The sequence below is a fragment of the Balaenoptera musculus genome, chromosome 18 (assembly GCF_009873245.2).
Source record: "Balaenoptera musculus isolate JJ_BM4_2016_0621 chromosome 18, mBalMus1.pri.v3, whole genome shotgun sequence".
Taxonomy (NCBI): Eukaryota; Metazoa; Chordata; class Mammalia; order Artiodactyla; family Balaenopteridae; genus Balaenoptera; species Balaenoptera musculus.
Window position 1 is genome coordinate 12848204 of NC_045802.1, and position 13313 is coordinate 12861516.

General features: G+C 40.7%; 1 protein-coding gene across 1 annotated transcript; it reads left to right on the forward strand.

The window, feature by feature from the left end:
* Positions 1-4207: 4207 nt before the first annotated feature.
* On the forward strand, positions 4208-13062 carry LOC118884400 (regulatory factor X associated protein). Its single transcript, XM_036832048.1, has 4 exons — positions 4208-4268; positions 4738-5735; positions 9210-9317; positions 11600-13062. Exons 1-4 carry the CDS (start codon positions 4208-4210, stop codon positions 11708-11710), a joined length of 1278 nt encoding a protein of 425 aa, XP_036687943.1. The 3' UTR covers positions 11711-13062.
* Positions 13063-13313: the final 251 nt, after the last annotated feature.

A 13313-nucleotide genomic window follows, 5' to 3' on the forward strand; every position in this document is an offset into this window, starting at 1 on the left:
CTGTCAAGGCTCCCGGGATGATCCAGATTCTGGCCGCATGATTGAGCCATTCCAACGCTAAATAGGTGGCTCATGGGCTCACCCATCACAGCAGTGAGATTTAGGGGTGCTAAAATATGCTTTGAGAGGACAAACACCAAAGACTGCTGGGGATGCCCACCAGTCATTGCCTTGGTCCTCAAATCACACAACTAATGAGGGTGACTGCTGTTTTGCTCAAAGCAATTTTTTTTTTTTTTTTATGTTCTAGGTGTAAACAGTTTTTTGGGTTTTTTTTTTTAACATCTTTATTGGAGTATAATTGCTTTACAATGGTGTGTTAGTTTCTGCTTTACAACAAAGTAAATCAGTTATACATATACATATATCCCCATATCTCTTCCCTCTTGCATCTCCCTCCCTCCCACCCCTCTAGGTGGTCACAAAGCACCGAGTTGATCTCCCTGTGCTATGTGGCTGCTTCCCACAAAGCAATTTTAAAAGACTAGTATAAAAAGAGGAAAGGGAGAATGATGCAAACAAGCAACATCTTGACTACTCTCAGATGACCAGGATCATCAGCAATTGTTAGCAAATATTTAAATGGAGTTTCCCAAATTCATCACCCCAAAACATGCTGTTGACTGTCTGTCTCTGTCATCTCTGCCTTGCTCCCCCACTAGGAGGCTGTGACACTTGTTTAGCTTGAAGGCTGACCCTACACAAATTTTCAAAAGAACACAAGTTTGGTTTCCAGAACCCTACTTTTCACAGCCTATAATTTTGAAGGCAGGCTCTTTGGTCCACAGGATAAAGGGGTTTCCCATACCTCACGGTGCGGGCTGTATTTAGACTGAAACCAGGTCCACAGATGGCACGCTCAGTGTCCATCCTTTCGGCTGGGGTGTTGCAGGACCAATTCCTTTTCGGTGCTGGATGGATTCCAGGAGATTCTCCTCTTTAAGCTCACTCTCCACAAAGGCATTTCTCTCAATGACTTGATTCAGCACTGCTCTGTCTTCCAGAGTAATGATTATGACATACTGCCCTCTCTCCAATCATCACTTGTTTGTTCCCAGCTCCCTGACACATTTCTGTAGTTGTTCTTCAATCACTTTAGTCTATACAGTATCATCCTCTCATGCTCAGATCTCCTGGGAGCCTTCTGAATATTACACTTCAAACTTCCCTTTGGTCATGTCTGCCTCCATATGGAGTCCATTATTTTTAGGCAGAAGGTCCCTGTTCCCAGTTTAATTTGTTCTAGCTGTGTCTCCAATCCAACTTCATATGCTCAGCTCTCCTCTTGGAATCCTCGTATTCACTACCCTCTGCTTACATGTCATAGCAGAGCTTCCTAAAAGGCAGTGTCTTCCCCCCAGAGCATGAGTCCCCTTTAACAGACAACCAAAAAGCCCATATAAACCAAACACCACGGAAGAAGACATGCACTTCTTCATCTCACTGTTTCCCATTTAAAGGGACTCTTTTGATAACAGATAAGCATTGTTTTCAAAAACACAGAAAGAATGTGCATGGTTACGGAGAAACAGTAAAGAGATAAATAGAGGAAATGAAAAAGCCCACCCAGAATTTACACAATGCCTTGTCTTTAGTAGTAAGTCTTCAAAGAAGATTTAAATAGATAGAATCTACATGAAATACTGACCATAGAAATCAAGTTAAAATTTTGCTTTGACTATAATCTGAGTTACAACCATTTAAAAAATACTATATATGCAAAATCTTATTGGTTGGTGACAATACACTATATTAATGAATCCCAAAGCTAGGTTATCTGTTTGTATATATAAGTCTACTAGATTACATTTTAGCTATAACAGATAAATCAATGGTTCTCAACCCTGATTACATATTAGAATTACCTAGAGAGCTTTCTAAAAATATGCATGCCCAGGCCCACGCCAGACCAATGGAATCAGAATCCCAAGGAGTAGGGCCTAAGCACAGTAAAAGATCATTACAGTATATTATATTCTAAACTTAGGAAAGAGCTTACAGATCATTTAGACCAACTCTATCATTTTATAACAGAGAAACTAAAGCCCAGAGACTCCTGGTCCCCACCTGGTCAGTTGCACTGACACTTAGGGACTGAGCCAGGCCTAGAACCTAAAAGTCTGTGTCCATCCACGCTCCTTCCTTCACCCTGACTCATTCGTTTGTTAATATATTCATTCAGGAAATATTTTGAGAGCCCATTATGTGTTAAGCCCTAGATAATAACACCTGCTGCCATTATGGAACATTGCTGGAAAGAATCCAAATGTCCACCAACTGGTGAGCAGATAAACAATACAATGAAATAATATTCTACAATAAAAAGAAATAAACTACTGATACAATCGACAAAGTAGACGAATCTTAAAAACACTCTGCTACGTGAAAGAAGCAAGGTGCAAAAGACCATGTTTATATGATTACATTTATATAAAATGCCCACAAAAGGCAAATCTGCAGTGACAGAAAGTAGATTAGTGGTTTCCTGGGGCTTGGAATAGGAGCAGGGGTTGGCTGAGAACGGACAGGAAGGATCTTATACAGGGTGATGAAAATGTTCTAAAACTGGAGTGTGGTGATGGTTGCACAACTCAAAAAATTCACTAAAAATCATTAAGTTGTTCACTTACAATGGGTAGTTTTATGGCCTGTAAATTATCTCAATAAAACTTAAAAAAACCCCACAAAAACCTGGGGCTTCCCTGGTGGCGCAGTGGTTGAGAATCTGCCTGCCAATGCAGGGGACACGGGTTCGAGCCCTGGTCTGGGAGGATCCCACATGCCGCGGAGCAACTGGGCCCGTGAGCCACAACGACGGAGCCTGAGCGTCTGGAGCCTGTGCTCCGCAACAAGAGAGGCCGCGATAGTGAGAGGCCCGCGCACCGCGATGACGAGTGGCCCCCGCTTGCCGCAATTAGAGAAAGTCCTCGCACAGAAACGAAGACCCAACACAGCCAAAAAAAAAAAAAAAAAAAACCTGCTGTCATTTATTAAATACTATATAACAGGAATTTGTACTAGGATTTAAACAGTACTACCCTCAGTGATATGCTCATAAATCTTTTTAAAACAAGTTAACTAATATAAAGACTGTTTAGCACACAATTTACAATTAATGATACAATACATAAGACTATTTATTATACTTCAGTATGACTTGCCATTTTTTGCAAAATCCACTCAGTTTTTATAATTATTTCACCAACAATAGTGTCACAAATTCAAACAATAAATAAATGCTTGATTTCTCTCTAATACAGCAAGGAAGTTGCTCACGTTATTGACCAAGAGTGTAGTTCTGACATGAATGTTGGCGGAGATTTTGTTTACATTAAGGACAAAAGTGAAACAATGAAGATGTATGCCAAAACTTCACTTGTTTTTCAATGATGTAAGCGACTTTTTTGCTGAAATAATGAGAGTTGTCAAAAAATGAAAGAATATTTCCTCAGTTGGGGGGAGGGGGTATTGACAATGTGACAGCCCCAGACTTGAAACATTTTAAGTTTAATCTTCGTTAACATTTTTACTATTACTTTCTTAAGTCTAGAGACAACCAACAATAATTCAAGCCCTGCTTTGTAGCATTTGACAATTTCCATGGTGTAAATATTCCCACCATGGCTGGTTTCAAGTTACCAACATACCACTGAATGCAGAGTTGGGAAGAAATATGCAGTATCGTACCACTAACCAGTATTTCCACATACACATACAATAGACATAAATAATCTTACCAGCAGAGCTAAGAGTAAAACAATTAGAAAGAGATGAGTTTCAAGTTTTTTAGCCTTTGTTTCTAACATAATTTAACTGTAAATTTATGGAATTTAATTTTTAAATGAATTCGTGAAATTTTAACAGTGGGCACTCATCAACTGGCTCTAGCACACAACCAACTGACTGCCCGTTTTACCAGTGAGAAAACTGAAGCTCAGAGAGGCAGTCACTAACTAGCCCTGGTCACACAGCACAGTGCCAGCCAGCTCGGTCTAATTGCAAACCTTCTCCCTTCCACCTTGCCTCTCCTTCAAATGTAGCTGGTGACCGACCCACACATCAACACCCAAACACTAACGTCAATGGATTGGTCATTTGTTGGATAACCATTGCTTTCCTTTCCAATAGGTGGAATGGGAACTCTGACCAGGGCAGGGGGAAGAAATAAAAGGAAAGAGTACATCTACCCGACAGTTTTGCTCAGGACATGGCAGGATCCGACCCTTCCCGAGACTTGGCTGGGTCAAGATTCAGCAACCAGCAATCGTGTGACAACTGGTAGAAATGATAGATCATTGTGTGGTTTTTTTTTTTTAACATTTGTCATTCAGTATTCCTTTTCACACATTTTCACTATAGTTACTGAAAACGTTATTTAAGACTTACCTTAGAGGTCACAGCAAAGGCCAAGTATTAAAAATCAAATAAGTTTCCAAGAGAGAAAAAGGTTTCAGGAGTAAATCATTTAGTTCTCCACACAAATACTCCTTGGCCCCCGGTCTGGTCCACTCCTTCTCCACGGTACCATTTTCAAATCGGCCGCCTCTGCCTTCCTTGACTGCTAATTACTGGGGCCCGGTTGTGACACTGCCACATCCCAGCATCCCATCTCCCTTTTCAGTCAGCTTTTCAGTCAGAAATATTTTAATGAGCGTCCTGACGCCACATAAGATTGCTCAGGAACAATCTGAATTTACATTGTGGAGTTCCACTACAAAGTGCTTTGAAACGTTTTAGGCAGAGTAGGTTCCAGGCAAAAAGCGCTGTCCCGCCCAGCACCTCAAGACCTCAAGTGCGCTCACCAAACCGGCGGACGCCGGCGGTGCCCGCGCGGCGCAGCTTCTCCCGCCAGAGCCCACAGCACATGCGCAGTCAGACCCCCCGGCGGCCGCTCAGCTCCGCCCCTCGGAGACGCCGGGTTCCCTGAAAGGCACAGAGCGTGGAGACGCTCAAGCGCGGGCTGCAGCCGCGCAGGCGCAGTCGGGGCGCCATCGCGGAGCCAACCAGTTTTCTTCTCGCGGGTACTGGGTCGTTGGTTTGCTAAGTGCAGTTGGGCCCGGCAGGTGCTGAAGGGTTGGGGTCGTGGACCCCCGCCAGGTCTCAGCAGCACGGAGGTGCAGGCTGTCGCCGAGGGCGCGGGGCCGGGCGCCGCTAGCGGCGCGCTCCGCCCCAGGGCCCCCGCCCCTGCCCCCGGCCAGGCCCGGGCTCCAGCCCCCGTCCCAGCCGCGGCCTCGCAGTTCACCCTGCTGGTGATGCGCCCCTGTGGAGGGCCGGACGAGGCTGTGGCCGAGGGCGTCCTGCGGCAGGCTCCGGCCCTGGGGGGCAGCGCCGGGGCGGGCAAGCCCGTTCGGTACCTGTGCGAAGTGGCTGGGGATGGCGAGGAGGAGGTGGGGGAAGACGAGACAGACCTGCTGGACACTTCGGACCCCCCGGGGGGAGGCGAGAGCACGGCTAGTTTGGAGGATCTGGAGGACGAGGAGACCCACTCTGGGGGAGAGGGCGGCAGCGGTGGAGCCCGGAGACGGGGCAGCGGCGGGGGCAGCATGAGCAAGACCTGCACCTACGAGGGCTGCAGCGAGACCACGAGCCAGGTGGCCAAGCAGCGCAAGCCGTGGATGTGCAAGAAACACCGCAACAAGATGTACAAGGATAAGTACAAGAAGAAGAAAAGCGACCAGGCCCTGAACTGCGGTGGGGCCGCCCAGGCTGGCAGCGCAGGAAACGTCAAACTTGAGGTATCAGCTGGGGTCTGGGGGAGTGGGAGGTGGAAAAAGAAACCCCACTCTGGCCGCCTACCGCCTCCCAGATGCGCCAGGTTGCTGTGGCTGGACTTGTGGCTGAGAGTTAATGAGTACTTGCCCTCAAGTACAGTTTATACAAACATATGCAAAGCCTGAACGGTTCTGGTGCATCTTTGTGAGAGATGAATAAATCTCAATGAAAATGATGTGACATGTCAGCAAAGCTGTCGTTTCAAAGATCTGGGATATGGGCTGGAAGGGCAGATAGTAAATGATTGACCTGATTCATCACGAGAGGAGCAGGCAAAGAGACTTAGGAACCTGCGTGAAATTGGTACTTTGGAGAAGATAATCTCTTCCTGTTTTCACTACCGTATTCTCGGTATCCTTTTCTTGGTATACCTATTCTTAGTACCCTGTTCTCAGTACCCCTATTTAGAGTACTCTTTTAGTGTTCTTAGTGTTATTTTCTCAGTTAAACCTATTCTCAGTTCTCTGTTTTTAGTACTCTGTGCTTAGTACTACTGTGTTCTCAGTGTCCTGTTCTCAGTTGATATAGTCTTAGTATCCCAATTCTCAGTAAATAAGCCACTTATTACAGAATAAAATAGTCATTTGTCCCTCTGTTTGTCCCAAACGTACCCATTCACTTCAGAATTCTTTACAGAGAGATGAGATAATATACTTCTTTTCAAGAAGGAAGTATTTTACCTGTAGTAACTTTTTTTTTTTAATTGCCCAGCATTTACATCTACAGTTTGAGGAAAATGTACAAAAGGCAAATAGATACTGAATTCGAATCTCTCCCTCCACCCCCCCACAAAAAGAACCTTAATAATTTTCCTATTCTAAAATAATTTGCATGATTTTTTTAGGGAAGAGAATTAATTGCTATAAGCAACAAATAATAGCCATTTATCTTACAGTATGGGACACTTTACCAGTTCTGAGGAATCAAGAGCTGTTAAGTCTTTGTTGAACTGAGTGTAAAGAAAATAACTAACAGGGACAGGCAGGATACATTAAGGGCCAACTGTGTACAGTGGTGCTTTACTAGTGGAGAGGACAGATCATTGTAGGCTAAGATATTCTAGAAAGGCTTTGCAAAGAAAATACAACTCAGTATAAGCCAGAAAGGACGGCTAATAGTATGTGCTTAATCAGCTAAGTTTCTTAATGTGCCAGGCACTGTGCTAAACTGTAAATGGAGCCTCACACCCTTCAGCAATGAGATAAGTACTATATTTTACATACGTGGAACCGAGGCACAGAGAGGTTAAGTGACTTGGCCTAGGTCATGCAGCCAGCAAGTACCCAAACCCAAGCAATCTGGTTCTAGAGCCTTCACTCTTATCCCCACACTATACTGCGTCCCTAGAATTTTGGTGATGAAAAGAAAGAGAATACATTTTAATAAAGGAAGGGAAGTGGGAATACAGAAGGCACTTTTGGGAAGGCAGCAAGGGGACCATTCTAGCTAAAGCAGAATATTTATGTGGAAAATTCACAAAAGATAAATTTAAGAGTTTGAAGCCAATTTTTGTATGATGTTGAATGCCAGGCAATGGATTTTGAATTCGGAGTCTTCAAAAGAAAGTTCCTAGTTAGGAAGTAACAGGGGCTCCTACTCTGATGGGGTGGATTAAAGTCAAGAGCCTATAGATTTAGAGATGTTTTAGGAGATGATTATAGTAGGACTGGTAGGTGGTGATGGGGTCTTCTGCCACAGTGTGAGCAGCAAGATTAGAAATTAAGGTATTTAAAAATCAGTATTTCTTACACAAATCAAGGTTAAATGAGAAACAAATGTATATAATATTTAGTCGATGTATCTAAAAATTATGCTGTGTGAGAGACACATAAAGGAACCAGAGATGAAAGAACTGACCTGTGGGATTGATCATTATCATTAGATATCTAAAAGGCTATCATTTGGAAGAAGCAGTAGACTTATTTTGCATAGTTCTGGAGTAACCAGGACTCTTAGGTGAAAATCAGAGGGGTTATGTGTTTCAGCTCAACCTAAGTAAACGCTCCCTACATGTTAGATATTCAAAACCAAATAGGATGCTTCAAAAGTTGGTAACTCCTTAGGACAAAAAGTGTTGAAAATTTTTGAAAAGGGAATTCCAACACTTGTAGAAGTTTGAACTAGATGACTCAAGTTTATTTTCACTACAAGCTTCTGTGATTTTGTGTTATTAACATTCAGAATGTACACAGTGCTGTGTGTGAGGTTGTGAGAATGTAGGGTACTCCACCATCAATTTTGGCATCCCATTTCTTGTGCAATAAAAATGAAGCATAGTCCCATAAGTAGTTAATCCTCTGGGGAGAGAGGAAGGAATTAGATTCCTTCCTGGGTATTAGATTCCTCTTTTTACACTTTTTTATATTGTGAGGCTTAAAATGTTAAGGGATTGAACATTTTTTTTAACATCAGATTGATAAACTTCTCATAGTGAAAGAGATAAAGAAAGGGAGTATTCTAATAGACAAGTCAGAGGACATTAGAAAGAAGGTCAAGAGAAAAAAACAGCTTCAATAATAACCAAAATGAAGAGCAGACTAAGAGTGAATTCATACGTGCCATGGCTTATGTGACTTTATATTTAGTCAGAAGTTTTGGATGTGGTCAGTATTGTATCATGGTTTTATAAGAGTCAGAATGTTTCAGTGAACTAACATTTTGTTAGCCAGGAAAATTGTATTTAAGATTTTATCAGGTCAGTGGGGATACATAGTTGGTAGTAAGCACTGCTGATTTTGTTTGACGAAGGATGTCTCAAAGAGTATGGTGTCATTTTAGGACTTGCCTGTTTTGTCTACACCAGTGGCAGGAGATTACTAATACCAGTGCTTTCCAGTCTTTTCAAAGCCAGTTTGTCATTTTTCTCCTGGTGACTTCCAAATTTTGAAATCTTTGTGTATCAATTGCTTCTTTGAGTAATATTTTACTCCCCCTCCCCTTTTGCTGTTGTTAATTTGTTTGTTGTTGTTTTGTTGGGCAAAAAACTATCAAGAGTGTTGCATTAGCACTACATAAATGGCCTTTGAGTTCATATATTCCATCCAAAGGCAGGCCAGCTTTGGTTTGACCTGGATAGCTTTATCTGAAGAGAATGGTCAGTTTCCACTTGGCACTTTTTTGTAATATTGAAAATCGCTCACAAATGTTAAAATAGGTCCCCTTCCCCTACCCTACCCTACTATTGATTTTTGAGACCTTCTGGAGACTGAAGATCCCAGGTTGGAAGTCCTGGAGGGAGAGGGAGTGAGGCATGTTATATAAAGTTAACTGCCAACACTTTGCCTAATGACTTAAAGAGGGACTTTCTCAAAGGCTCCCAGGAACTGGGCAAGAAGGAAGAGAAGCAAAGGCCTGTTCATTACATCATCGAAATGCCTCTAATCATGGATTATTATATCAACATTTAATCCTATTTGCATTTTTATCTTTTATCCCAGGAAAGTGCAGATAATATACTCTCCATTGTTAAACAGAGAACAGGATCTTTTGGGGATCGACCTGCAAGACCTACTCTTTTAGAACAAGTGTTAAATCAGAAAAGACTGGTAAATATCTGTTTGTAAAGTAGTTACAAATCTAACAGAAGTTGTTTGTTATAAATGGAACTATTTAGCTTCTGAGATCTTAAAATTTGTTAAACTGGTCATCAGAATAGAATTGTGGGGGCTTCCCTGGTGGCGCAGTGGTTGAGAATCCGCCTGCCAATGCAGGGGACACGGGTTCGAGGCCTGGTCTGGGAAGATCCCACATGCCGCGGAGCGGCTGGGCCCGTGAGCCACAATTACTGAGCCTGCGTGTCTGGAGCCTGTGCTCCGCAACAAGAGAGGCCGCGATAGTGAGAGGCCCGCGCACCGCGATGAAGAGTGGCCCCCGCTTGCCACAACTAGAGAAAGCCCTCGCACAGAAACGAAGACCCAACACAGCCAAAAATAAATAAATAAGTAAATTTCAAAAAAAAAAAAAAAGAATAGAATTGTGCCTCTGCCAGTACACGTTGGAATCTCATAAAGACAAAATTACAAAAAAAATATAATTTCACTACATAAAAATGAATATTGGGGCTTCCCTGGTGGCGCAGTGGTTGAGAATCTGCCTGCTAATGCAGGGAACACGGGTTCGAGCCCTGGTCTGGGAGGATCCCACATGCCGTGGAGCGGCTGGGCCCGTGAGCCACAATTACTGAGCCTGCGTGTCTGGAGCCTGTGCTCTGCAACAAGAGAGGCCGCGATAGTGAGAGGCCCGCGCACAGCGATGAAGAGTGGCCCCCCCTTGCCACAACTAGTGAAAGCCCTCGCACAGAAACGAAGACCCAACATAGCCATAAATTAAAAATAAATAAAATAAAAAAAAAAAAAAAAAAAAAAAAAAAAAAAAAAAATGAATATTGTAGTTAAAAATGGTGGTAAAAATAAAAATGCAAACTTGAAAATAACATATAGGAAAAACATTTGCAACAAATATGTAAAAGACTGTGGTTGGTATGGTTGACATTTTTATCACACAGGTGAGGAAAAAATTTTGGCCTCAATACATTGCAAAAAATATAAACAGAAAAAAGCAGAATGCTTCCCTTATATGATATGGAAAGATATTTCATATCAGTAAAAATCACACAATAAACAGTACAATAAGTGAAGACTATTTAAATGATAACACTCAGTGATGTTGAGGGTTACATGAAAGGGACTCATTCTGCTGATGGCATCTTGTATTAGGACAGCAGTTTAGAAAGCAGCTGGGCGGTCTGTATCAGGAGTCCTTAAAATGGTCATCCCTTCACTCAGAAATCATACTTACTGTGAAGACATTCTCAGGAAACAAATCCTAAATATGGATAAATTAAGCATAAGGATATTTGCCAGAAATGTTTTTATCACAAACAGTAAAATGGTAGTTTAAACAACCTCAATGTCCAACTGTCTCATAACAGCTAAGTAGACTTTAGTACATTTACTTAATGAAGGTTGGGCAGTCTTTACAAATAAATTTTAAAGGAAAGTAATAAATAGGAAATATACTATGCTGTAATATTAAATTTTAAAAATCAGTATTTAATGATAATGTTTCCACCTTATTTGGTTTATCTTGTTCACTTTATTAGGTTCAAGGTTTTTTTACCTTCATCAATTTGTATAAGTATTTTATTTTAATAAAAACATATTAGCCATAGTCTATTATATTTGTCATATAACTATATTTAAAAATGGTGAGTGTATAAAACTGTGTTGGTTGTTTCAGAGCAGTTGTATTTCTCTTCTGAAATTTTGGTAATGTGCTAATATTACTTTTATTATACATGTATACCTATATATACACACACATACCTATACACACAGACACATACCATTTTTAATTTCTCAGAAAGACTTAGTAAGCTAGTGGGAGGAACTTGAGTTCCAGTACTAGTCATACATGTATGTGTTTCTAAACTGGCATTTAACCATCTTCACATGGTGTGCCTTTTCATTTCCTTTTTTTTCTCGCTGTAATCCAGTGCTGTTCTTGGCTCTTATGTTTCGTAAAGGGTATACATGCTGGCATATCATAAAAGCATTTCCTTTGTGTGCAAAATCAATAAGATCAGGCTTCACCTGTGAGTTTTAGGTTTTAGTATTTGATGTATGACATCAAATTTTACTATTATTAGTTTGCAGTTTAATTGCAGTACATCAGATGCAGAAGTGAATTCAATTTAGGCATGTTTCGTTTCGTAAGCATATTGTATCTTGTGTAAGGATATAGCAGAGTAATTTTATAGCATGAATATGATCTAATCCCATAAAAATAATGCTATTAATAAATATATATATATTTTTTCCTTTTTAAGTCATTACTAAGAAGTCCAGAAGTGGTGCAGTTTTTACAGAAACAGCAACAGCTATTAAATCAGCAAGTTTTGGAGCAAAGACAACAGCAGTTTCCAGGAACATCAGTGTGAGCGAATTTATCAAGAAGTCCTACACGTTTTTTATCTTATTGTAGTGGATGGACATATTTTTATACTAAAGATAAATGGGGTAAGATTTGCCAGTAGAAGGTAAACAGTCATTTTCCTGTGAATGTATGTGTGCATTTGGGGACAAATAAGTATTGCACATTGTGCATCTAATCCTTTCAGATCACTGTGGATTTGAAGAAATCAGCTTATCTTTCCAAAGTAATATTTAATTACAATGTTTTTTTAAACAAAATGTTTCTCTTCAGTCATTGTTACTGAAGGTAATGAAGCAGTTGCTTTCTGTGGAAGTCACGAAGTTAATAGATATTAATCTTGAATCATCTAACTCAGTGATTCTCATCAAGGGGCAGTTGGAAACATATGGGTATGTTTTTGCTTGTCACGGCGACCTTGAAAACTGCTGGGTTTTAGTGAATGGGACAGGAATGCTAGGTGTCTGGAATGGTCCTCCACAACTAAGAATTATGTTACACGCAATGCCAATAATCCCCGTTAAGAAACACTGAGAGCTACTTGTGATGATAAAATGTAGTTGGGGCACCTAGAACTGGGTTCTCGTAATAACCTTTTCTTTGCAGTTAAGACTGGAGCTGTCAAAGAGGTAAGCATATTTTCTGCGTATAAGGAAAGTGATCATTGTTAAATAGCTGTGAGATTAGGATGTGCATCTCCTTTCAGAGATGTGCTGGTAAAACCCGAGAGAGATTAACCAAGTACCCTGGAATGAGTGCATCTCCTAAAGTTGGCTTCTCTATTTCTTGTTACCTATTAGTATTGATCTCATTTAAAACAGACACTCTTGTGTGTTGAACTTGTGAACAGTACAAATGTATCTCATCCCACCAATGTCAGGACAAAATTACTTTTTTATACTCATTTTTTTTTAAAAAAAGAGATCCTGAATATAAGAATAACACTCCAGCATTTTGTCAGTGTTTTTCAAAATTGAGCTATTTTAAGATTGTGTTATTCCTAAGTAATGTTCAAAGAGTGATGGGTAATCTGGATAGATACTTTTTTCTTGTATTTTCTCCTAGGAAAACTTTTAAAAGGCAAAGCTTACCAATAAGAGTATCAAGTCAAATGTCAAGAAAGTATTTCCAGTGTTAGGACAATAAATGCATGTGCCTCAAGTTAAACTGTGCAAAAATTTGTTAGTTTCTTCGGTTTTAAGCTCTGAAATGTATATCAAGTTAAACTTAGTCATGGCTGTTCTAAGATGTACTTAAGGACAGAAGGAATCTTTATGTTCATTTTTATATGTGTTTTATACCTGCATATCTGTGCAAAAATGCTTTTACCAGAATTATTCATTAAAGTCCAGTTACTGACCTTTGAGTTGTCCGAGTCACTTATTCTATTCTTTAGTTGCTCCGCACCGGATACAGAGGAATTCATTTCCATTTGTTATTAACTATTAGCTTGTTTTCTTACTTATGGTGTTGGGAGCTTTATTGAATCCCTAGAGTATAAGTTAACTTTTGTAGTAAAAAGAAAACAAAAAAACCCAGCTTATCCTTCTTCAAATGGAACACGAGGATTAGGAAAGGAGGGAAAGTAATAGGCCAGTGAGAGCTGAATT

Coding starts and splice junctions, on each gene's coding strand:
- LOC118884400 (XM_036832048.1), top strand. CDS start 4,208: ATGGCAGGATCCGACCCTTCCCGAGACTTGGCTGGGTCAAGATTCAGC. Junction 4,269..4,737: donor ATTCAGCAACCAGCAATCGT/GTGACAACTGGT, acceptor GAAACGTTTTAG/GCAGAGTAGGTTCCAGGCAA. Junction 9,318..11,599: donor TGTTAAATCAGAAAAGACTG/GTAAATATCTGT, acceptor TTCCTTTTTAAG/TCATTACTAAGAAGTCCAGA.